The sequence below is a fragment of the Scyliorhinus torazame genome, chromosome 1 (genome assembly GCF_047496885.1).
Source record: "Scyliorhinus torazame isolate Kashiwa2021f chromosome 1, sScyTor2.1, whole genome shotgun sequence".
NCBI classification, from domain to species: Eukaryota; Metazoa; Chordata; class Chondrichthyes; order Carcharhiniformes; family Scyliorhinidae; genus Scyliorhinus; species Scyliorhinus torazame.
The window spans coordinates 313,736,695-313,763,366 of NC_092707.1; the positions used below are offsets into that span (position 1 = coordinate 313,736,695).

General features: G+C 49.3%; 1 protein-coding gene across 13 annotated transcripts in view; it reads left to right on the forward strand.

Annotated features, from left to right (window-relative positions):
- LOC140424010 (girdin-like) overlaps nucleotides 1–26,672 on the forward strand; it is a 695,300-nt gene that overhangs the window by 515,794 nt on the left and 152,834 nt on the right. For all 13 annotated transcript variants that reach the window (XM_072507832.1, XM_072507831.1, XM_072507835.1 and 10 more), the window contains one exon: nucleotides 268–411. In XM_072507832.1, the coding sequence (XP_072363933.1) occupies nucleotides 268–411 (144 nt within the window). The remainder of the gene's footprint in view (nucleotides 1–267; nucleotides 412–26,672) is intronic.

Below are 26,672 nucleotides of genomic sequence, written 5' to 3' on the forward strand. Positions count from 1 at the left end.
AACTGTGATTGAGTCAGCCTTATTGCATAAGGCCTATAGCCTTATTCCTTTCCTTCCCCCTCTGTATCCATGGATGTTGAGACATGTTTGTTGAGCTGCACCATTTGTTAAATTGAAAAACGACAAGAAAAATACTTTTTTTAAAAACATGTCATGACATAGTTCTTCCATCTTTTAAAATGCCATGTGCATTCTCTAATTTGGTATAAAGTGCATTTCTTTTCCTATTCTGATGAAAACTTGATTCCAATTAAATTGTCTGTGCAGGTATAATGAGCTGTTGAAGCAAAAGGCCCAACTGGAGGAGTTGGAGACAATTTTGAAAAAAGAACAAGAGAAAATGCACCGTGAGGTTGAAGAACATGACACCATGATGCATGAGTACCAGAAACTTCGTAATGAAAATGAGAGGTTGGTGGAGTCCTTGGAAATTTTACATATTGGTTTCCTCTTCCAATTAAAGCACCACTCACTGATCTTCTTGATCTTTTATTGTGATGTCCTGCACTCTGAGCTACTGACACTGGAGAAAGTGCAAAATGGAAATAACATGAACATTACCAGAATTGAGAGGTTAGAATTATCATGAAGAACTTAACAAGTTAGGACTCTTTTCTCTCAGAACTGATGGACTGAACTGATAGAAAGCTCTAAAATAATGATGGAAAATGTTTCTATGCGTGGAGAATCTAAAACAAGGATCGCCAAATATATAGAATTCAGAACATACCCAGAGAAAGTGAAATTTAATACCACATGGAGTAACTGAGATGCACAGCATGGATAGATACCTTTAAGGGGAAGCTAGATAAAGTACATGGGGAGAAAGGATTAGAATAATACACAAATAGAGTTAGATGAAGTAGGGTGGAAAAAGACTATGACAGGTGAGGACCTTGAGATGATTGTTATCACTAAGGAAGTAGTGATGGGCAAGCTAATGGGGCTAAAGGTAGACAAGTCTCCTGGCCCTGATGGAATGCATCCCAGAGTGCTAAAAGAGATGGCTAGGGAAATTGCAAATGCACTAGTGATAATTTACCAAAATTCACAAGACTCTGGGGTGGAAATTAGCAAACGTGACACCACTGTTTAAAAAAGGAGGTAGGCAGAAAGCAGGTAATTATAGATCAGTTAGCTTAACTTCAGTAGTAGGGAAGATGCTGGAATCTATCATCAAGGAAGAAATAGCGAGGCATCTGGATGGAAATTGTCCCATTGGGCAGACGCAGCATGGGTTCATAAAGGGCAGGTTGTGCCTAACAATTTAGTGGACTTTTTTGAGGACATTACCAGTGTGGTAGATAACGGGGAGCCAATGGATGTGTTATATCTGGATTTCTAGAAAGCTTTTGACAAGGTGCCCCACAAAAGATTGCTGCATAAGATAAAGATGCATGGCATTAAGGGTAAAGTAGTAGCATGGATAGAGGATTGGTTAATTAATAGAAAGCAAAGAGTGGGGATTAATGGGTGTTTCTCTGGTTGGCAATCAGTAGCTAGTGGTGTCCCTCAGGGATCAGTGTTCGGCCCACAATTGTTCACAATTTACATAGATAATTTGGAGTTGGGGACCAAGTGCAATGTGTCCAAGTTTGCAGACGACACTAAGATGAGTGGTAAAGCAAAAAGTGCAGAGGATACCGGAAGTCTGCAGAGAGATTTGGATAGGTTAAGTGAATGGGCTAGAGTCTGGCAGATGGAATACAACGTTGACAAATGTGAGGTTCTCCATTTTGGTAGGAATAATAGCAAAAGGGATTATTATTTAAATGATAAAATATTAAAACATGCCGCTGTGCAGAGAGACCTGGGTGTGTAGTGCCTGAGTCGCAAAAAGTTGGTTTACAGGTGCAACAGGTGATTAAGACGGCAAATGGAGTTTTGTCCGTCATTGCTAGAGGGGTGGAGTTTAAGACTAGGGAGGTTATGCTGCAATTGTATAAGGTGTTAGTGAGGCCACACCTAGAGTATTGTGTTCAGTTTTGGTCTCCTTACCTGAGAAAGGACGTACTGGCGCTGGAGGGTGTGCAGAGGAGATTCACTAGGTTAATCCCAGAACTGAAGGGGTTGGATTACGAGGAGAGGTTGAGTAGACTTGGACTGTACTCGTTGGAATTTAGAAGGATGCGGGGGGGGGATCTTCTAGAAACATATAAAATTATGAAGGGAATAGATAGGATAGATGCGGGCAGGTTGTTTCCACTGGCGGGTGAAAGCAGAACTCGGGGGCATAGCCTCAAAATAAGGGGAAGTAGATTTAGGACTGAGCTTAGGAGGAACTTCACCCAAAGGGTTGTGAATCTATGGAATTCCTTGCCCAGTGAAGCAGTTGAGGCTCCTTCATTAAATGTTTTTAAGATAAAGATAGATAGTTTTTTGAAGAATAAAGGGATTAAGGGTTATGCTGTTCGGGCTGGAAAGTGGAGCTGAGTCCACAAAAGATCAGCCATGATCTCATTGAATGGCGGAGCAGGCTCGAGGGGCCAGGCGGCCTACTCCGGCTCCTAGTTCTTATGTTCTTATAAACACTAGCATAAATTATTTGGACCAAATAACCTGTTTCTCTGCTGTTAATTCTATATAATTTGGACTTTTTTAATGTCACTCAGTATTGCTCTATTTTGGCTGTTCGGAGGCAAGTACAATTGTGTCTGTGTTGTAAAATTTGCTTGGCTAATTAAACATGAACTACTTTCCAGTTGGTTGAATCACCCTTGGAGATAATCCAGATCTAAATGATAGTTGTTCCTGACAGGAATTTTGAAAACAAGTTTTAGTTTACATATTTTGTTTGCAAGAGGACTATCCACATTTTCTTAATGATGAGAGAATAGGAGCAATGGAGGAGCAAGGGGTTTAGATGTTGATGTACACAAGTCATGAAAAGCTAGTGCACAGATCCAAAAATGCAATCAAAAAGACTAATTGAATGATGACCTTTTTATCTCAAGAGAATTTGAATACAGAAAAGTGGAAATTATGTTTCAGTTGTAGAGTTTTGATCAAATTGATTTGGAGTAACAAGTTCATTTAGGGCAGGGAACATATTCTCCAAAATAATACCAGAGTTTAAAGGATTAAATTCTGTGGGTAGATTGCATAAACCTGGGTTACAGTCCCTTGAGTTTAGGATTTTGAGAGTGATCTAATTGAGCTGTTACAGGCAGACACAGTGAAACAATTTGCTCTGGTGGGGAATGGGGAGCAAGGAAGGCAGAATTTTAAGTAACAGTAAGACCATTGAGGAGTATAATCAGCACCTTTTCATAACAGAGGGTAGTTGAAATCTCGAACACTCTACCCCCCACCCCTCCACTCCACCAAAAAATGTCTACTGATGTTTAGTGAATTTAAATTTTCAAGACTGAGAACCAGAATTTTCAATGTTGTGTTGGGAATCAGACCATTGGTTAATTTATGGGTCCCTACCTGCAAGGCATGTTCCTGACACGCCCACCTATATTTTTAAAAGACCTGCTAATTAATAATGGAGTGGCCTTGCTATCCAATTGGAGATGGCAGGCAGGCTCCTGAGTTAGGAGAGCCAGTGGAAGGCCCTCCAGTACTTAGTGATTAACAGCCAAGGAGGGAGCTGCAAATGTGAATGTGGAGAAAGGGTATCTGCAGATGTGAACGTGAAGAAAGGAAGAAGTGATAAGTTTATTTTTAATTTCTAAATGTCACACCTGCCAGGCCATGATCTTGGCTGGACTGGTGACTGTGGTTCGACAGCCATTTCAGATCCGGGGAGTGGTCCCTCCCATGATCCATTGTGCCCCTGACCTAGTTGAAATTCCAGCCAAGATTAGTCAAATTGTGTTGGGTAAGGTTCTCGAGGTATTGAGAAAAAGGCAGGTAAATGGAGTTGAAGAACAGATCAGCCGCCATCTCATTAAATGGCAGAACCGGCTCAAGGGGCTGAGTGGCCTACTCCTGTTCCTAAATGACAAACATAGGTGTGATAACTTTCACGAGGACCACGGGGGATCACTGATTGATCTCCCATGGGCTTTGTAGAATACGAGTTCCCGTGGTGAGCGGGCAGAGGTTCACCAAGTGGGGCTCTTCAGTGGGACCTTTAAATAGAGCTCACAGACCCGGACCAACAGTTCCTGATAGTCCTGGGCTGGGACGTTTGTTTCGTGTGCTGCAATAGTGGCATTACTTTCAGTTTCACATAAGCCAGTTTAGCCTTTCACTCCACGCCTCCTGGAATTATTACATTGGTGACGAGGATCAAGTACAGGATTCTGAGCAGCCTTTTCGAAACTCCCTGACGGGCGACATGTGGCGCAGTGGATAACACTGGGACTGCGGCGCTGAGGACCCGGACTCGAATCCCGGCCCTGAGTCACTGGCCATGTGGAGTTTGCACATTCTCCCCATGTCTGCGTGGGTTTCACCCCCACAATCCAAAGATTTGCAGGTTAGGTGGATTGGTCAGGCTAAATTGCCCCTTAATTGGAAAAAAAAATTGGGTACTCTAAAAAAAATTTTTTTTTAAACTCTGGTAAGAAATAAACCTGGAAATACCCTTGTTTGGGAAGCTCGAGCCTTATGATGCGGACCTGGAGGTCTGGCCCCAGTATGCCGAACACATGCACTGCTACTTACGCGCCAACGGCATAGAAGGGGATGACAGACAGAAAATAATCCTTTTGACAGTGTACGGGGCCCCGTTGTTCAGCATTATTAAGAGTTTAACTTATCCTGTTGCCCCTGACACAAAAACATTCAACAAGCTTGTGGACCTCATAAAGAATCATTACAACCCAAAGAAGTCCGTTATCCTCCAGTGATACTGATTCAACACAGTGGGAGGACCGCTGAGGAACCTGTGACTGAATTCCTAGCTAGATTAAGGAAGCTGGCCGAATACTCTGAGATGTTATGCAGTCACCTAGTGTCAATAATGTCGCAATTTTAAAAAATTGTTTGCAGAACCCACCCTAAACCTCAAAAGGACTATAGAATTAACAATCCTTGAAGAATGCCAAGAAAGAGACCAACAAACTCCAAAGGATGATGGAAAGTAGCTTTCTCAGTCTGGGGGGAGTTCGCTCATACAGAAAAGCCAGCATTCCCAACAAAGACTCCCACGTGCCTCACCCACTACCAACTCGACATTCAGCCAGGACATTATTGCATCTCAAAAGACAGCAGGATAACCCAAAAAGTACCAAGTAAGCCTCCCAGAGGACTACAAGTGTGAGGCATTAAGTGTGGCCAAAGGATATGATCCAGGCAGGGCTGCCAGAACCAATGGTATGCATGTTGCCCAGGCTAGAAAGCAAAGCCTCAGGCCTGGCCCTTGCATCTATCAGCCCGCAGAGGATGCAACGATGCTGAACTGCATCATCACCCCTAAGTCTGCCCCAATAAAGATAACATTCTTGGTCAACAGCTATTCCCAAGAAATGGAGGTGGATACGGGAACTTCCAACTTCATTATCGAGGAACAGACCTTCCGGCGTCTTCGGATGGGCATCCTGCTCCTAGGCCTAGGAGATACCACGGCCAGCTTGGCCACATATACAGGGGCACCTTTTAAGATTATGGAGACCACTATGACCCTGGTTATCTATGGGCAGCAGACACCCTGACCCACGCACATAGTTGTACAAAGACCACAACCCAGCCTCTTGGGCAGAGACTAGCTCCAGAGGATCCTTCTGGACTAGGAACCAGTGGATTGATCGAGGTCATTGGCAAATACCCTAAGGTATTCCAAGAAGGCCTTGGTAGAATAAAGGGAGCAAGGGCAAAGATTTGTGTGGACCCTGACGCCCTTCCCAAATATTTCAGGGCTCAGCCAGTCCTATACACCTTACTTACCAAAGTAGAGACAAACTCGAGCAGTGAGAGATAATACAACCAGTGCAGTTCTATGCATCTGTAGTCCCCGTCATCGAGCCTGACAATTCAGTTTGCCTTAACAGGGACTAAAAACTAATGGTTAATGAAGCCTCACATTTAAATCAGTATCCCATGCCATGCATAGAATATCTATATGCCAAACTGGCAGGGGGTGAAACCTTCACCAAACTAGATATGAGACATACCTACCTCCAGCTCGAACTAGACGAGTCATCCAGGAAGTACATGACGATTAACAACCATAAGGGTTGATCCAAATATACACACCTGCCCTTCAGAATCTCGTTGGCAAGCACCATTTTTCAATACATGATAGAGAACATTCTCCAAGGGCTATCTAAGATGGCAGTGTAATTAGATGACATACTAAACACAGGAACAATGGAAAATGAGCACCTGGCAAATCTGCAGGAGGTATAGAGACAATTTTCTTGCCCAGGTCTCCATAGCCAACAAGAAAAAATGTGTTCCAGCAAGCAAAATGATCTATTTACCTATGGTAATTAGTGTATAAAAAAAGGCCTACACCCGTGGAGGATAAAGTTGAAGCCATCAAAGAGAAACTGACTAAACAAATTTTGACAGAATTAAATCCTTTCCGAGGCCTCATAAACAACCATGTGAAATTTATCCCAAACTTGGCTACTTTATTGTCCCTCTCCAGGTGCTGTTAAAAAAACACCAGAAGTGGTTGTGGCAGATGCTGCAAGATGAAGTCTTCGTGAAGGGGAAGCAGCAATTACTATCATCAAACATCCTGGCTCATTATAACCCCGAGAGAGCTGGTATTAACTTGTGATGCCTTTCCATATGGAGTTGGGGCAGTCCTTGTCCACCAATGGGATGATGGCACAGAGAGACCTCCAGCATATGCATCAAGAACCTCAGCGGACACGGAAAAACACTATTCTCAAAAGGGAAAGATTGGCTGTTATTTTTGGGGTACAAAAATTCCACCCGTATGTCTATGGCCGACATTTCACAATCATAACAGACCATAAGCCCTTCCTGGGCCTTTTCAAAGAGGGTAAAGCAACCTCCACTCTTCTACACACACACACACACAACCCGCGCATGCCTCCCCTCGCCTCGGCTTGGGTCCAATGTTGGATGTTATTGTTGGCAGTCTACGAATACTCTCTCACAGCACTGCCCAGGAATACACAGTGTCAACGTGGATGCCCTGAGTCACCTCCTGCTGCCCACAAGCTTGGCTCCTCTGCTTGGCATTGGAGGAAGTCATCATGACCTTTAACTTCCTGGGTACCTTACCAGTGACTATGAAGTAGATTCAAGCATGGACCCAGAAGGACCCCACACCGTCAAAATTGCACCATATGATCCTCAGTGGCGGAATCAGAGGACACCCCACTAATGACATGAAGCCCTTCCTCACTAAACGACGAGAGGTGAGTATAGAAAACGGCATCATCCTGTGCTAGCCCAAGTAGTCAACCCACCCCCCCGGTTGGCACCCGATTCTGAAGTAATTACACAACGGACACACTAGCGTATCCAAGATGAAAATTCTCACTAGGATCCGATAATGGTACCCCCCATTACCAGTGGACAATTTCAGGCATCAATGAAGGATGCACTTCCATCCATCAACTAATGGCCTAGCCAAACAGGCAGTTCAAAAATTCAAAACCAGAATGAAGAAACAGCCTGCTGGTTCCCTGGATGCGAAATTGGCCCAGTTCCTCTTTGATTATGGAACCACACTGCACATGACGAATGGAATCACACCAGCTGAATTTTAATGGGATGACGACTGCGCACCAGGCTCAGAATAATATTTCCCAACTTTTGGGGATGGTGTGGAGTCAAAGCAGAGGACCTTCATATTATTAAAGATGAAATCGCAGAGTACTTGGAAGTGCGTGATAAAATAGGACTGAGTCAGCACGGCTTCGCCAAGGGGAGGTCACGTCTGACAAATTTGTTTGAGTTCTTTGAGGAAGTAACAAAGACGTTAGAATGGTCATGATTTATTTAGATTTCCAGAAGGCCTTTGACAAGGTGCCGCATAGGAGACTGTTAAATAGGTTAAGAGCCCATGGTGTTAAGGATAAGATCTTGGCATGGATAGAGGATTGGCTGACTGGCAGAAGTCAGAGAGAGGGGATGAAGGTGTATTTTTCAGGCTGGAAGCCAGTGACTAGTGGTGTCTCGGGTCTGTGTTGGGGTCACAACTTTTCACAATATACATTAATGATCAGGAAGAAGGAACTGAAGGCACTGTTGGTAGGTTTGCAGATGATACAAAGATCTGTAGAGGGACTGGTAGTATTGAGGAAACAGGTGGGCTGCAGAAGAACTTGGACAGGCTAGGAGAATAGGCAAAGAAGTGACAGTTGGAATACAATGTGGAAAAGTGTGAGGTTATGCACTTTGGAAGGAGAAATGGAGGTATAGACTATTTTCTAAATGGGAAAATGCTCAGGAAATCAGAAGCACAAAGGGATTTGGGAGTCCATGTTCACGATTCTCTTAAGGTTAACGTGCAGGTTCAGTCGGCAGTTAGGAAGGCAAATGCAATGTTAGCATTCATGTTGGGAAGGCTAGAATACAAGACCATGGATGTATTTCTGAGGCTGTATAAGGCTATGGTCAGACCCCATTTGGAGTATTGTGAGCAGTTTTGGACCCCGTATTTAAGGAAGGATGTGCTGGCCTTGGAAAGGGTCCAGAGGAGGTTCACAAGAATGATCCCTGGGATGAAGAGCTTGTCGTATGAGGCACGGTTGAAGACTCTGGGTCTGTACTCGTTGGAGTTTAGAAGGATGAGGGGGGGATCTTATTGAAACTTGCAGGATACTGCGAGACCTGGTAAGAGTGGACATGGAGAGGATGTTTCCACTTGTAGGAAAAACTAGAAGCAGAGGACACAATCTCAGACTAAAGGGACGATCCTTTAAAACAACGATGAGGATAAATTTCTTCAGCCAGAGGGTGGTGAACTTGTGGAACTCTTTGCCGCAGAAGGTTGTGGAGGTCAAATCACTGATTGTCTTTAAGACCGAGATATATAGGTTCTTGATTAATAAGGGGATATGGGGTTATGGGGAGAAAGCAGGGTCTGGGTCATGTTCCAGCATAAGTAACATTACTTCAACACCCCGGCGGCGGCAGAAGGGTTTGTTCGGTCGAACAGCCTGGACAAGGGGCAGTCAAGGCCACCAGACTAGCTGGGATAGTTAGCGCAGGAAGTATGATAGCAAGGGGGGGGGCCATGGCGCACCTCCTGGTAGTGAAGGAGCGCCTGGCCGGGGGGGGCGGGATGGGAAGAGACACTGAGACAGGGAGATGGACCGCAAAGGGGAAGTCAGGGAAGAGGGACGCGGGGGGGACGGGGGGGCGGGGGGGGGGACGGACACAAGGGACCACAAAAAGAAGAAAGGGTTGGGTCTCAGATTAGTTTCAGCAGATACGGTGCAGGTTGAGGGAACAAGATGGCACCGCAAACAGCCACTTTGGAGGGTCCCTAAACAAAGAGAAAGCCTGGTGTGCAGGTGCGCACCCACATGGCATACACACAGTTGGTGGCCATGTTGGGTGCCCCCTGGACAAAGGGAAACTCCAGAACGCAAGGGCCCAGTCTCATGGTGAGAATGGCGACCATGGTCATTTTGGACGACTACCTAAAAAAGGGAAACCCCAGAGTGCAGGGGTGCGTCCACCAGGTAAGCATGGTTGCTCCTGCAGGAAGTGGGGGCAGAAATCCCCCACCAGGATTATCACCTGGAATGTCACAGGACTTAACGGCCCAGTGAAAAGATCCCGAGTCTTCGCCCATTTGAGAAGTTTGAAAGCTGACATAGTCTTCCTGCAAGAGACACACCTGAGGGAGAAGGATCAACTGTGGGTAAGGAAGGGCTGGGTGGGACAGATGTACCATTCATGCGACTGGACAAGGGCAAGGGGGGCAGTAATACTGATTAGCAAGAGGATGGTGTTTACGGTGACAAGGACGGTTACGGGCCCAGCGGGATGGTACGTCATGGTCAGCAGTGTCCTGAATGGGGCACTAATAGTTCTGGTAAATGTGTACGCGCCCAACTGGGAGGACACAGCTTTCATAAAAAAGACATTGGTGGAAATCCCTGACATCAATACACACCTACTGATCATGGGCAGGGGTCTTTAACTGTGTACAGGACCCCTTGACGGACCCATCAAGCCCCAAAACGGGGAAAAGGACAGGCATGGCTCGGAAACTGGGAACTTTCATGGAGCAGATAGAGGCAGTGGACTCATGGCAGTTCTTACACCCCAGAGAGAAGGAATTCTCGTTCTTTTCACCGGTGCACAAGGTATACACCCGTATTGACATCATTGCAATGGGGAAATTGGTGCTTCCAGAAATAGTCAGAGCGGACTACTTCACAATAGTCATTGCTGACCACGCTCCACATTACATGGATGTGAGGTGGAGACAGGCCGTGCCTAACGCTGCGCATGGAGGTTGGACACGGACCTCTTGGCTGACGAGGTCTTGTGCCAGAAAACATACAGGCCATAGGTGAGTACACCACTAACACCCACGGGAAGTCTCACCTTCCACGTTCTGGGAGGCACTGAAGGCGGTGATTAGGGGAGAGATTATAGCCTACAAGGCACATAGAGACAGGGAAGAGAGGGTGGCCAGGCAGCAATTGATCGATTCCATTCTGGAGGTTGACAGAAAATATTCCAAGGCCTCAACCGTAGAGCTTCTGGTGGAGAGGAAAAAGCTACAAATGGACTTTAACCAGCTACCACCAGGAAAGCAGTGCACCAGCTCTGCCAGACACGAGGGACCTTCTACGATCACGGAGAAAAGGCTAGCCACCTGTTGGCTCACCAGCTGAAAAAGCAGGCAGGCACGAGGGAGATAGCACAGGTGAAAGATAGCAGAGGTGGACTGGTAGCCAAACCAGGAAAGGTCAACCGAGCATTTGTGGTCTTCTACCGGGGACTGTATACCTCTGAGATGCAGGGCTGAAACAGTTCCTCGATGGACCAGACATGTCAGTCGTGGGGGACGACAGATGACGGGGCATGAATAGGACTGGGAGAAATCATAGAAAGCATCAACACCATGCAGGCGGGGAAGGCGCCAGGAACCGATCGGTTCCCGGCAGACTTCTACAAAGAATTTGCACCAACCCTAGCCCTGCATCTATTGGAAATATTTGCAGATTCGCTAGTGAGGGGCACCCTGCCTCCAATGCTTCCAAAGGCCACGATATCGCTGATACCCAAGAAGTACAAAGACTCGACAGAATGCGGATCATACAGATCCAATTCGCTACTCAATGTGGAGGCTAAGATACTCATGAATGTCCTGGCTAAGAGATTCAAGAACTGTGTACCAGTGGTGGCCGCAGAGGACCAGACTGGTTATGTCAAGGGCAGACAGTTAACTGCGAACATCAGGCGGCTGCTGAATGTTATAATGACCCCACCCAGGGAGAGAACACCAGAGGTGATTGTCTCCCTGGATGCAAAAAAGGCCTTCGAAAGAGTCGATTGGGAGGACCTCAATGAGGTACTGAAGCAGTTTGGGCTAGGGACGGGGTTCACCTCGTGGGTGAAACTCCTGTACAACACCCCCAAGGCGAGCGTTCGGACCAACACCACCAGCTCTGAATACTTCCAGGTGCACAGAGGCACAAAGCAGGGATGCCCACTAACCCCGGCTCTTGTTCGCCCAGGCAATCAAACCCCTGGTGATCGCTCTGCGTGACGTGAAAGGCTGGAAGGACATCAGAAGAGGAGGCAGAGAGCAGAGTTTCACTCTGTGGATGGCCTGCTCCTCCACATCTCTGATCCACAGAATGGCCTGAAAGTAATTTTTTTTTTAAATACTTTTATTACGGATTTGTGTAAGCAGTAAATACAAACAAAAACAAAGCAGGAACATTATAACAAATAACTAGCTAACCCAACACCCCAATCCACTGTCACTCCCCTCCTTAGGACCTCCGCCAGATCGCTCACCCTGGTTTTGGTGGCTCCGGGTCCCTCCACTCCAGCAAAATCCGTCTTCTGGCAACCCAGGAGGCAAAGGACAGAACATCGGCCTCACTCCCTAGACTCCCGGGTCTTTCGACGCTCCAAATATCGCCATTTCTGGACTCGGGACCACCTTTACCCTCAACACCTCAGACAATATGTCCGCGAACCCCTGCCAGAACCCCTTCAGTTTCCGACATGCCCAAAACCGCCCACACCTGCCCTCTACCCCCTCAAAAAACCTGCTCATCCCAGCCACCGTCATGTGTGCCCTATGAACTACCTTAAACTGTATACGGCTGAGCATCGCAAACGATGAGGAAGTTTGACCCCAGATGGACTCGTTCACCTTTCAATTGCTGAAGGGCAAGTCAGGGGTAGGGAGTGGATTGAGAACCCTGGCATGGCATAAATTCCCACCCTATGACTGCAACATATGTATGTGTACACATCTTGGAGATCTTTAAAGATAAAGGAAGGGATAATATGCTATTAAGGAAAGTGATTAACACTGGGATTTATGGATGATTTTAAACGTGGAAACTGAAGTGACAATTAGGGAGAGAGTGCCTTTCGGGAGAGAGTTTCAGAGAGTATGTGATTGAAATGAGGGTGGGGGGGTTGGTGGTGGTGCAGGGTCATGTTAGTCAGGTCATCAAAAGAAACTCAGTAATCCACTTCAAAAGGTCATAGTAAGAAGTCTTTTACGACTTCCGGTGGCGGCAATGTGCTGAGCGGATGCACATCAGGTGGCTCTCCTCCCAAGCAGACCAAACATAGTCAATTTATTGGAAGTTTCAGACTAAAAAGCCCACCATGCGAATGAAGGCTAAAAAAAGGAACGGCATGAAAGATGTGATCAGGGTGGAGCTCCACATTATGATGAAGGAAGTGATGTCGGGGGTGACAAATACCATGCAGCGCACAATAGAAGGCCTGGGCGGAAGGTGGAGGCACAGGAAAGAACGATCCTGGATTTGGAGAAAGCAGCTACAGACCAGAGCGACAGGATTGTAGCTCTGGAAACTGAAGTGAGAAGGTTGGTGGCGGCCCAGGGCAGCCTAAAAGGGAAAGTGGAGGACCAGGAAAACCGGTCCAGGCGGCAAAATGTCCGAATAGTGGGTCTGCCAGAGGAGATAGAGGGAAGGGGTCCAACGGCTACATCGCCCAAATGCTGGGCATGCTAGTGGGGAGGGAGGACTTTTCAAACCCCCAGAAATGGACAGGGCACACAGGTCACTTCGGCCCAAGCCCAAAACCGGGGAGCAGCCAAGGGCGATATTCGCGAAACTGCACCGGTTCCAAGACTGAGAAAAGATCTTAAGGTGGGCCCGCCAGACAAAATCATGCTCGTGGGTAGGACATAAAATAAGTGTGTACCAAGACATTGGGGTGGACCTGGCAAAAAGGAGGGCTGAGTTTAATAGCAAAATCAGCGCTCTATAAAAGTGGGGTACAAATTAGAATGCTATTCCCGGCCAGACTCTGGGTGACATTCAAGGGCAAGGAACTGTACTTGTATACCCTGGTGGGGGTTGATGAGTTTGTTAAAACGAACGACTTGGAGGGAGAGCAATCGCGCCAGCGATGAAAGCTGCAGTGGCAGAAAAAGAAAGAAATGGAGAGCGGGGGACAGACTGCAAATAGAGACAATAATATCACAAACTATGTGCATATGTTTTTTAACGTGGGACTATGCTGCTTCTTTTTCGGGCTCGTCTCTTCCCTCAATGTGATGAGGGGGAGCAGGGGTAGGGGAGTGAAATAAGGAAAGCAGGCAAAGGGGTGAGAAAAGGTGTGGAAGGGGGTGGGTAAAACAAGGCCAGAACTAGACAACAATGGGAGGGGAGCCACCGTACTAGCGAGGAGGGCTAACACGGGAGGGCAGAAAGCAAGGGGGGCCGCGGCGAACCTCTCAGGGGAGTGGGAGCACCTGGCCAAAAGGGGGGGGGGACAGGACTGAAGGAGAGGGAGAGAACACAGTGGGGGGGAACAGAGGGACTGGGGCTAAGGGGGGATGGGGACCGGAGGGGGGAGCGCAGGACAGAAAAGAAACAAAGGGAAGGTTAAGAATGAGAAACGGAACAGGCGCAAGCCTCGGCACGCATGGAGCAGGACGAGGAACCACATGTAGCCACTCGGGAGGGTCCCTGGGCAAAGGGAGACACTGGTGAGTGTACGGTTGCACCTTGTGGCATACACATAGTTGGCGACCATGTTGGGTGCCCCCGGGACAAAGGGAAACCCCGGAGCGTAGGGACTCGACTTCATGGCAAGAGCAGCGAGCGTGGCCATTTTGGACGGCCCCCGAACAAAGGGAAACCCCGGAGTGCAGGGGCTCGTCCAACAGGTAAGTATGAGTGACCCCACAGGACCGGAGGCTCAGAAATCCCCCACCAGGATTGTTACCTGGAACGTAAAGGGACTTACCGGCCCAGTAAAAAGATCCAGAGTCTTCGCCCATTTAAGAAGCCTAAAGGCCGACCTAATTTACCTTCAAGAGACGCACCTGAGGGAGAAGGACCGACTGCTGGTAAGGAAGGACTTGGTGGGACAGACGTACCATTCATGCTACTGGATGACATCTAGGGGCATAGCAATACTGATTAACAAGAGGACGAGGTTTACAGAAACTAAGACAGTTACGGACCCAGAGGGACGGGACGTCATGGTCAGCATTGTCCTGGAAGAGGCACCGGTGGTACTGGTAAATGTGTACGCTCCCAACTGGGATGACACAGAATTCATAAAGAAGACCATGGCCGAAATCCTCGACCTTGACACACACCGATTGATTGTGTGGTGTGTGGAGGGGGGGAAGAGAGAGAGACTTTAACTGCATGCAGAACCCACTGACCGACCGATCAAACCCTAGAACAGGGTGTGATACCCTCAATTACGACTCAGGAGAGGAGTTTGATAATACAAAGGCTTTAATAACCAGAAAACGGGGACTTCCGGTGACGGCGGGCGGGAGGCGGCCGCACAATGGAGAGCCCCCGCTCGGGAACGGCAATTTCGGGGCTTTAAGCCCGGTCCCAGGGTCCGCGGAGGCGGCAGAAGAAGGGAGAAGGCATGGAGGAGGTACTGAGAAGACACAGGAGGAAAAAAAGAACAAAGAAAAATGTCGAGGGTGAGCAGAAAAACGGCCGAAAAAAAACCAGCTGGAGGTCCGTCGGGGAGTGGAAAGGTCACCGCGGGCTCACCAGGAAAATTGGAGGCTGGAGCACCAGGGAAGGCCGCACTGCTTACGGCTGAAGAAATAACTAGGGTGATGGCGGCGGAATTTGAAAAGCAGTTGGCGCAGATTGCGAAATGCATGGAGACGGTGAGGAAGGCGATGACGGAGGTTTTGAGTGTGCTGGTGGAGGAGGCGGTTTCCCCGGTGAGGACGGAGGTGGCGAGCACAGTGGTGGAGGTACGAGAGCAAGGGGAGGCGCTGAAGGAAGTGAAGGAGACGTTATTGCAGCACGGTGATCAACTTGCCTTGATGGGGAAAGAGATGCGGAAGGTGTTGGATCCGAACAAGGATCTGCAAGGAAAAATGGAAGACCTGGAAAATAGATCCAGGCGACAGAACTTGAGGATTGTGGGGCTGCCCGAAGGAGTTGAAGGACCAAAGCCAACTGAGTATTTTGCCGCGATGCTGGCAAAACTACTGGGGGAGGGGGAGGACCCCTCCCGATATGAACTGGATCGGGCTCATCGGTCGTGGAGGCCTGTACCAAAGGCGAGTGAGCCGCCAAGGGCAGTGACTCTGTGCTTCCGTAAGTACAGGGTGAAGGAGAAGGTCCTGAGCTGGGCCAAGCAGAAGCGGGTGGTGCAGTGGGCTGGAGCTGGTATACGTGTATACCAGGACTTTACGGTGGAGCTGGGAAGGAGGCGGGCTGCCTTCAACCGGGTGAAGAGGGCACTGTACATTAGCAAGGTGTGGTGCGGCATTGTATATCCAGCGAAGCTGAGGGTGACTTACAAGCTCAGGGACTTTTATTTTGGAATGGCGGAAGCAGCGGAGGAGTTTGCGAAAGCAGAAGGACTGTGGCAGAACTGACAAACTGAAGAATGGCCATGTGCCGATGTAACCTCATGACTGTATTTTCTTCTTTTTTGTATCACTGCGCGCGGGTGTAGAGATTAAAGGAGCCAAGGTGGTATATATTTGGACGGGACTTTCACTCGAAATGAGAGTTCTTTGGGGTGTAGGTGGATAGGCGGGGTTTGTGTGCTAAAAGGGGATCTTTGGGCTTTCCTGGGGCCGGGCAAGTGGGAAAGGGACCCGGGCGGGGGCCTCCACGCTGGCCGGTGTGTGCCGGCCAGTGAACGGGAGTGAGGTGGGGGAGGGGCTGCGGCCATCGGAGCCTGGCAGAACAGGGTCCGAGTGGTCTAGCCGGGGTGGAAAGATGGGGGGGAAGGAACCGAGGGTAGGGGGAGGAGTTTTACAAGAGGCAGTGGACGGGAGGAGCTGGAGGCCTGGGGTGGGGGGGTGGGAGCTGTGTAAGATTAAGGGTGACTACGGGTAATCGCTGATTTATTTTTGTCATTTGTTTATGTAAACATGCGGGTTGAGGTTTGGGGGTTGGTGGGTAGATGGGATCGTTGTTGTTATTATGGGGACTGACATATCTTGCTGATTATTGTTTATTGTTGATGGATGTAAATGTGGGAGAAAATGTGAAAATGGAGGAGAATAAAAAAAAATAATAATAACCAGAAAACGAGGTTCGCGACACAATACCCCGTGATTTGGACCGAATGAGACCCAGATGCGAGGGCGATAGTTTGAGAGGCGGGATAAGTGCGCAGGGAGCAGCGTCTTACCGTGTCTGGATGGATAAAACTCTCCGTGCTCCCGGAGTCAAAAAGGGAGGGGGTTTCGCGGCCGTTGATTTGAACCTGCATCATTGAGTTTCGCAGGTGCTTCGGCCGAGATTGACCGAGCGTGATCGCTCCTAGTTGCGGGCAGTCAGAGTCCTCGGTTGAATCGGACTCGCAAAATGGACACCGCCGTCGGTCGCACGTTTTGAAGGTGGCCGCCGCCAAGGTGGCCACCCCCATGACTCGCACGAGGCCGATGACGCGTCGGAAGTAGGTGTGTCTGGCCGCCGTGCAGCCCGTTGCGGGGCTTGTGGTCCCGGGAGTTTGTTTTCTGGGCCCGATGAGACTTTTGTTTCTGGCCTTTGGGCCCAGCCAGGCAGCCCTTCGCGAAGTGCCCCTTCTTTCTGCATTCGCCGCAGATAGCGGAGTGGGCCGGGCAACGCTGGCGTGAGTGCTGGCCTTGCCCACAGAAATAGCATTGGGGGCCCCCGGTGTGAGCGGGTCGCCGCGCGGCGCAGGCCTGAAGCGTGGCTGAGTCTGGAGGGGATCGAGAGGGGTTCGCAAGGTCCGCGGTGTACGTGCGGAGATTATGGTGGGCCGCTTCCAGGGAAGAGGCGAGCGTTACCATGCCTTGGAGGTCCTTCGCTCCGTCTTCTAGGAGCCGCTGCCGGATGTACGAGGATCAGATACTGGACACGAAAGCATCACGAATATGTAAGTTCATGTGGACTACTGCCGTCACCTCTTTATGTTCGCAGTTCCTGGCGAGCACGGTGAGTCTCTCCAAGTATTCATCTAGCGTTTCCCCGGAGCGCTGGCCACAGGTCGAGAGCAAATGTCTGGAGTGTACCTCATTTATCGGCTTTATGAAGCGCTTCTGTAGGATTTTGACCGCCGTTTCGTACGTCGTAGCTTTTTCGATCGCGGAGGATAGTCGGTGGCCCACCCGGGCATGTAGTAAGCTCAGCTTGCGAGGTCCGTCAACTTCAGTCTCTGAGGAATTCAGATAGGCCTCAAAGCACCGGAGCCAGTATTTAAAAATTTCAGTGGCTTCCGGTGACCGAGCGTCCAAATTGAGCTTCTCCGGCTTTAGACCACTGTCCATCATGATGTATTCTGGTTATTAAATTGAGATACCCTCAATTACGACTCTGGAGAGGAGTTTGATAATACAAAGGCTTTAATAACCAGAAAACCAGACAGCTGCCGAGAAGTGTGCTCACTGCACGCTGCCTACTGAACGTAACTTTATATACAGCTTCCTGGGGGCGGAGCCGCAGGTGGAGTCCCCCAGGGTTCCAAACCCGATCTTAAAGTGGCCTACGCATTAAAGGTACATATGTATACAGATATCATTCATCACACAGGGAAAAAGACTGGCATGGCTAGGGAACTAGGTGCATTTATGGAGCAGATGGGGGTGGTGGACCCATTGAGGTTCCTGCACCCAGGAGAAAAAGAATTCTCATACTTCTCACAAGTGCACAAGGTGTACAGCCGCATAGACTCCATTGCAGTGGGGCAATCGGTACTTCCAGGCATCACGGGAGCGGAATACTCAGCGATTGTTAACTCCAGCCACGATCCACATTACATGGACTTGATATTGGAGACTGGCCTAGCCCAGCTCCCCACATGGAGGCTGAACACGGACCTCCTGGCCGACAAAGCTTTCTGATAAAAAAACATCGCGGGCCATAGGTGATTACATTAGTAACAACCAAAACGGGAAGGTCTCACCCTTTGTTTTTTGGGAGGCATTGAAGGCCGTGATTAGAGGAGAGATCATAGCCTCCAAGACAAGCAGAGACAGGGAAGAGAGGGCGGCCAGGCAGCAGCTAGTAGACTCCATTCTGGAAGTCGGCAAAATGTGCTCCGAGGCCCCGACCGTAGAGCTGCTGGTGGAGAAGTAAAAGCTGCAAATGGACTTTAACCTGCTATCCACCAGGAAGCAGTGGGCTACAAAATTAATCTGGGCAAAAGTGAGGCATTCCCAGTGAAACCAAACGGGGGAGGGGCAGAGCTGGAGGGGCACCCGTTTAAAACGGCCCAAAACAGATTCCGTTACCTGGGGATCCAGATAGCCAGAGACTGGACACAAATCGACAAGTGGATCCTGACCAGCCTGGTGGAGGAAGTAAAAAGGGACCTACAAAGGTGGGGCTCACTCCCACTCTCTCGGGGAGAGTGCAGACGATCAAGGTGAACGTACTGCCGAGGTTCCTCTTTCTGTTTAGATCCATACCGATCTTCATCTCCAAGGCCTTTTTCCTAAATGTAGATGGTCTAATCATGGCGTTTGTGTAGGGGGTAGGAACCCGACAATTCCCAAATCAACACTGCAGAGAAGGAAAATTAAAGGTGGCTTGGCTTTTCCGAACCTACAATAGTACCACTGGGCAGCAACGGCAGAAAGAGTGAGGGGATGGGTACAAGAACCCAACTCAGAGTGGGTACGGATGGAGGAGGCCTCCTGTAAAGGAAAGTCCCTCCGGGCCCTGGCTACAGCAGCACTCCCACCCCACTCAACAAGATACACAACGAGCCCAGTGGTAGCGGCCACGGTGAGAATATGGACCCAGTTGAGACAGCACTTCGGGCTAACCAAGATATCCCCATGGCCCCCATCTGCGGCAATCTCAAATTCCCCCCAGCCATGTTCGACACCACTTTCAACAGGTGGAGACGAGACGGAGGCACACTGATGGTCAGGGACTTTTGCGTAGGGCACAGAATGGCGAAACTGGACGAACTGACGAAGAAGTGGAAACTACCAAAAGGACAGGAAATGAGGCACCTTCAAATAACACACTTCCTGCACAAGGAGAAAGTAGGGTACCCCGGGACCCCAGAAACCACACTATTAGAGGACCTGATAGGCACAAACAGCAAAGACTATGTGGGAAAATAAATTGACAACTACTGGACAGAGCTTGGACACCACTGGACGACGGCAGATGAAAATAGGAGGACGAGCTGGGGACAGAGGTGGGGTGGGAACCCTGGAGCGAAGCACTGAGCAGGGCCAACTCCACCTCCTGCGCAAGGCTCAGCCAAATGCAGCTCAAAGTGGTGCACAGAGCACACCTGAGCTGAACCCGAATGAGCAGGTTCTTCCCGGAGGTGGAGGACAAATGTAAGTGATGTCAGAGGGGCCTGGCCAACCACACCCACATGTTTTGGGCCTGCCCCAAACTTGCCAGGTTCTGGACAGCCTTCTCCAAGGCAGTGTCCAAGGTTGTGGGGGTGAGGCTGAAGCCATGCCCAATTGTGGCAATCTTCGGGGTATCGGAGCAGCTAGAACTACACATGGGAAAGGGGGCCAACGCCCTTGCTTTCGCTTCCCTATTCCCACGCTGGAGAATCCAGCTCGGCTGGCAATCAGCAGCACCAACCACAGCTGCAAACTGGCTTGCTGACCTTTCGGAATTTCTCCACTTGGAAAAGATTAAGTATGTCATTCGAGGGTCAGAGGAAGGCTTCATAGATACAGGGGCAGTTTGTCAGCCTGTTCAAAATCTTGTTCGAGGCCAGCAACTAGGAGTAAGATAGGAAAATGAGAAAGTGAGGAAGAAAAAGAGTGAAGACAAGGAAAAAACCAAGATAGATGGGGAACCAAAGGAATGCGCAGCCTGGGGGGAGGGAAGGGGCAGGGGGAGAGGAGAAAGATTAACGGCTGGAAAGTCACAAAAAAGGAGAGGTGGGGATGCGGGGGGCAATCCCCCCTCCCCGATCACAGAACAAACAAAACTGAAGTCAGCGGGGGGCAGGAAAAGGGAGGGCGGGGTGGGGATGGAAAGAACCATAGGCTGAGCCGGAGGGCGGCGAAATGTAGATAAAGTTAATTAAAGGAAGGACAGGATACAATAAAGTAAATTAACAAGGTGAAAAAAAAATGTATATGAGTTCCGGTGGCGGCCATGGAGTGAGAGGTCGCTTATTTGGTAGCTCCCGCTCATCGTGAACTGTTGGGATCTTTTTCCCCGACGTATGGGGGATTTGAGTGGTAAAATTCTAGGCTGGTGAAGAAGAGAAGAATTCCCCTCCAGTTTATGTAGCCGTGAACCAGAAATGGTCTGCAAAGAAGAGATTGTTCGACAAAGAAGGGAGTGGAGTCAGCAGCACAGGAAAGCATGGCGCAGGCTCAGGGATTGGGATTACCGGCCCAGTGGTCAACGGAGCAGCTGGTAAATTTCCTCCAGGAGAGCTTTGCCAGGCAAAGGCAAGAGTACTTGGAACCGATTAAGACGGGGATTGACCGGGTGGAGCAAAGATTGGAAGCCCGGGGACAGGCGGAAGAGGTGGTGGCTGAGCATGAGGACCAGCTAACCGCAATGGAGGCGGCGATGGGGCTGATGAGGGACCACCAGAAAAGGCTGCAAGAGAAGGTGGAGGATTTAGAACATAGAACATTACAGCGCAGTACAGGCCCTTCGGCCCTCTGTGTTGCGCCGACCCCTGAAACCACTCTAAAGCCCATCTACACTATTCCCTTATCTTCCATATGTCTATCCAATGACCATTTGAATGCCCTTAGTGTTGGCGAGTCCACTACTATTGCAGGCAGGGCATTCCACGCCCTTACTACTCTCTGAGTAAAGAACCTATCTCTGACATCTGTCTTATATCTATCTCCCCTCAATTTAAAGCTATGTCCCCCTCGTGCTAGACATCACCATCCGAGGAAAATGGCTCTCACTGTCCACCCTATCTAATCCTCTGATCATCTTGTGTGCCTCAATTAAGTCACCTCTTAACCTTCTTCTCTCTAACAAAAACAGCCTCAAGTCCCTCAGCCTTCCCTCATAAGATCTTCCCTCCATACCAGGCAACATTCTGGTAAATCTCCTCTGCACCCTTTCCAATGCTTCCACATCCTTCCTATAATGCGGCGACCAGAATTGCACGCAATACTCCAAATGCGGCCGCACCAGAGTTTTGTACAGCTGCAACATAACCTCATGGCTCCGAAACTCAATCCCTCTACCAATAAAAGCTAACACACCGTACGCCTTCTTAACAACCCTCTCAACCTGGGTGGCAACTTTCAGGGATCTATGTACATGGACACCGAGATCTCTCTGCTCATTCACACTGTCAAGAATCTTACCATTAGCCCAGTACTCTGTCTTCCTGTTATTCCTTCCAAAATGAATCACCTCACACATTTCTGCATTAAACTCCATTTGCCACCTCTCAGCCCAGCGCTGCAGCTTATCTATGTCCCTCTGTAACTTGTAACATCCTTCCGCACTGTCCACAACTCCACCGACTTTAGTGTCATCTGCAAATTTACTCACCCATCCATCTACGCCCTCGTCCAGGTCATTTATAAAAATGACAAACAGCAGTGGCCCCAAAACAGATCCTTGTGGTACACCACTAGTAACTGGACTCCAGTCTGAACATTTCCCATCAACCACCACCCTTTGTCTTCTTCCAGCTAGCCAATTTCTGATCCAAACCGCTAAATAACCCTGAATCCCATGCCTCCGTATTTTCTGCAGTAGCCTACCGTGGGGAACCTTATCAAACGCTTAACTGAAATCCATATACACCACATCAACTGCTTTACCCTCATCCACCTGTTTGGTCACCTTCTCAAAGAACTCACTAAAGTTTGTGAGGCACGACCTACCCTTCACTAAACCGTGCTGACTATCTCTAATCAAATTATTCCTTTCCAGATGATTATACATCCTATCTCTTATAAAACTTTCCAAGACTTTGCCCACAACAGAAGTAAGGCTCACTGGTCTATAGTTACCGGGGTTGTCTCTACTACCCTTCTTGAACTAGAGGACAACATTTGCTATCCTCCAGTCTTCTGGCACTATTCCTGTGGACAAAGATGACTTAAAGATCAAAGTAAGAAGTCTTACAACACCAGGTTAAAGTCCATACCTCTTCATTCACCTGAGGAAGGAGCAGTGCTCCGAAAGCTAGTGTTTGAAACAAACCTGTTGGACTTTAACTTGGTGTTGTAAGACTTCTTACTGTGCTAACCCCAGTCCAACGCCGGCATCTCCACATTAAAGATCAAAACCAAAGGCTCAGCAATCTCCTCCCTAGCTTCCCAGAGAATCCTAGGATTAATCCCATCCGGCCCAGGGGACTTATCTATTTTCACACTTTCCAGAATTGCTAACACCTCCTCCTTATGAACCTCAAGCCCTTCTAGTCTAGTAGCCTGAATCTCAGTATTCTTCTCGACAGCATTGTCTTTTTCCTGTGTGAATACTGACAAAAGATATTCATTTAGCACCTCTCCTATCTCCTCGGACTCCACGCACAACTTCCCACTACTGTCCTTGACTGGCCCTATTCTTACCCTAGTCATTTGTTTATTCCTGACATATCTATAGAAAGCTTTAGGGTTATCCTTGATCCTACCTGCCAAAGACTTCTCATGTCCCCTCCTGGCTCTTCTTAGCTCTCTCTTTAGGTTCTTCCTAGCTAACTTGTAACTCTCGAGCGCCCATACTGAACCTTCATGTCTCATCTTTACATAAGCCTTCTTCTTCTTCTTGACAGGCGTTTCGACTGCTTTGGTAAACCACGGTTCCCTTGCTCGACCACTTCCTCCCTGCCTGACAGGTACATACTTATCAAGGACACGCAGTAGCTGTTCCTTGAACAAGCTCCACATTTCCATTGTGCCCATCCCCTGCAGTTTTCCTCTCCATCCGATGCATCCTAATTGCCTTTCCCCCAGATATAACTCTTGCCCTGCGGTATATACCTATCCCTTTCCATTACTAAAGTAAACTTTGGAGAAGATCGCGCAGGCAGAACCTGAGGATCGTTGGTCTCCTGGAGGGTATTGAGGGATCGGACGCAGGGGCATACGTGGTTCGTATGCTCGAGAAGCAGATGGGAGAAGGTGCATTTACTCAACTGTTGGAGGTGAATAGGGCGCACAGAGAGTTCGCGAGGAAGCCACAGATGAATGAGCCACTGAGGGCGATGGTGGTGCGATTTGACCGGTTCTTGGACAAGGAGCAGATCTTGAGCTGGGCCAGGCAGATGAGGAGCTGCAAATGAGAAGACAATGAGTTGCGCATTTGCCAGGACTTGGGTGCCAAACTGGCTAAGAGAAGGGCGAGCTTCAACAAAGTAAAATCGGTCCTCTTTCAGAAGGGGGTGAAATTCGGCATGCTGTCCCCAGATAATTTGTGGGTCACCTATGAAGGTCAAGAACTCTATTTCGCATAGTTGGAGAAGGTGATGTACTTTGTGAAAGACTGGCAGGCGATGGAGGACATTGAACTTGGAGACGGGTAATTCTGTACTTGTGCTGCTAAATTTCTTTTTTTGGGTTTTGCATGTATTGGTTTTGTACCAAGTTTTGGGCCGTTGTTCAGTGTTGTATGTCGGTTAACTTTGTTCTAATTGGGGGATGGTGGGTGGAATTTTCTTCTTTATGTTTGTTGGGTTTGTAAATTGCATATGTATGTTCGAGCGGGGGAGAGGGAGATCGGGGGGGGGGGGGGGGCGGGGGGTAGAATGCTTGGTGCCATGGGCGGGGGCTACCAGCTAGCTGGGCGGGCTGGCTCACGGGAGCGCAGTAGGGGGCGAGCAGGTGACTTGTTTGTTATGGGGGTTCGGGTGTGTTGTTTTGTTTAGGGGGGAGTGGGTGGGAGGGGGGAACAGTTCTGCTGACACGAGAGGGACTGGCGCTTGGAAACAAATGGGAGGTTGATGACGGTGGACACCCAAGGGCGGGCCTGAGGAGGTGCGGGACGCGAGCCGGAGGCTGGCCTAAGAAGGGTGATGGTTGATCGGCATGGACGGGGGGTTCCCCCCCGACCAGGCTGATTACATGGAACGTGAAACGGCCAGTCAAGAGGGCTCGCGTGTTCGCGCATTTGACGAGGCTGAAGGCGGACGTGGCAATGTTACAAGAGACACACTTGAGGGTGGTGGATCAGACTAGGCTGAGGGAGGGTTGGGTTGGGTAGGTATTTCATTTGGGGCTAGATTCTAAAACTTAGGGGGGTTGCGATCTTGATTAATAAGCGGGCTTCATTTGAGGTGGGGAGCATAGTGGCAGAATCGGATGGTAGGTATGTTTTGGTAAGTGGGAAGTTGGAGGGGATGCCAGTGGTCTTAGTAAATATTTACGCATCAAACTGGAATGACGTGGAGTTTGAGGCGGGTGTTGGGGAAGATCCCGGACATGGACTCACATAGGTTGATCATGGGAGGGGACTTTAATTAAATGAAAATGAAATGAAATGAAAACCGCTTATTGTCACAAGTAGGCTTCAAATGAAGTTACTGTGAAAAGCCCCTAGTCGCCACATTCCAGCGCCTGTTCGGGAAGGCTGTTACGAGAATTGAACCGTGCTGCTGGCCTGCCTTGGTCTGCTTTCAAAGTCAGCAATTTAGCCCCGTGCTGAACCGAGGTTAGATCAGTCGAGTTCAAGGACAGGGAGGGTGCCAGCCATGGCGAAGGAGCTAAAACGGTTTATGGAACAGATGGGGGTGGGGGGGGTAGATCCGTGGAGGTTTGGACGGCCAAGAGTAAAGGAGTTTTTTTTTCTCCCGGGTTCACGAAGTATACTCCCGGATTGATTTTTTTTGTTTTGAACAAGGCTTTGCTGGCGGGGGTGGTGGATGCCGAGTATTCAGCGATTGTTGTGTCAGTCCATGCCCCACACTGAATGGACTTGCGAGTGAGCAAGGAGGGGGGTCAGCAATGGAGACTGGATGTAGGACTGTTAACATATGAGGGGGGGTGCGGGAGGCCATCCAGAATTATTTGGAGGTCAATGATACGGGGGAGGTTTCGGCAGCAACGGTGTGGGAAGTGCTGAAGGCAGTGGTTAGGGGGAGCTAATTTCGATACGGGCTCATAGGGAGAAGGTGGAACGGGCAGAGACGAATAGGTTGGTTAGGGAGATACTCCAGGTGGGTAGAAGGTATTCTGAAGCCCCGGAGGCAGGGTTATTGAAGGAGCGGCAGAAGCTGCAGATGTAGTTTGGGCTGCTATCTACAGGGAAGGCGGTGGGGCAGTTGAGGAAGGCGAGAGGGACGATATATGAGTATGATGAGAAGGCCAGTAGGATGTTAGCGCACCAGCTAAAGAAAAGTGAGGCGGCCAAAGAGATAGAAAGAGTGAAGGTCACAGGAGGAAACACGGTACTGGACCCAGCAAGGATGAATGGCGTGTTTAAGGAGTTTCACAGCCGGTTGTTTGAGTCCCCAGCTGGGGAGGAAGGGATGAGGCAGTTCTTGGAAAGGTTGAAGTTTCCGAAGGTGGAAGAAAGGTTGATGTAGGGGCTGGGAGCCTGATCAGGATTGAAGAAATACTAGAGGGATTGGAGGACATGCAGTCGGGCGAGGCCCCGGGACCAGATGGCTACAAGAAGTTCTCTGGGATGCCGGGCCCGTTGCTGGTGAGGGCATTTAATGAAGCAAGGGGGGGGGGGGGGGGTGTTCTTCCCCCAACAATGTCACAGGCCAAAATTTCATTAACCCTGAAGCGGGAGAAGGACCCAGAGCAATGTGGGTCATACAGACCAATCACCCTATTAAATGTTGATGCCAAATTGCTGGCCAAAATCCTGGCCTCGAGGATAGAGGACTGTGTTCCGGGGGTGATAGGGGAAGACCAGACGGGGTTTGTTCAGGGTAGGCAGTTAACGGCCAATGTTAGAATTCTCCTGAATGTGATCATGATGCCCTCCGAGGGAAGGGAGGCGGAGGCGGTGGTCGCTATGGACGTGGAGAAGGCCTTCGACCGAGTAGAATGGAAATATCTGTGGGAGGTCCTGGGACGGTTCAGGTTTGGGCAGGGCTTCATTGACGGGGTTCTGGGTGCTGTACCAGGCACCAGTGGCGAGCGTGCAGATGAACCAGGTGAGCTCGGACTATTTTAGATTGCACCGGGGGACGAGGCAAGGATGTCCCCTCTCCCCACTGTTGTTTGCCTTGGCTAGAGAGCCATTGGCGATGGCGCTGAGAGCGTCAAA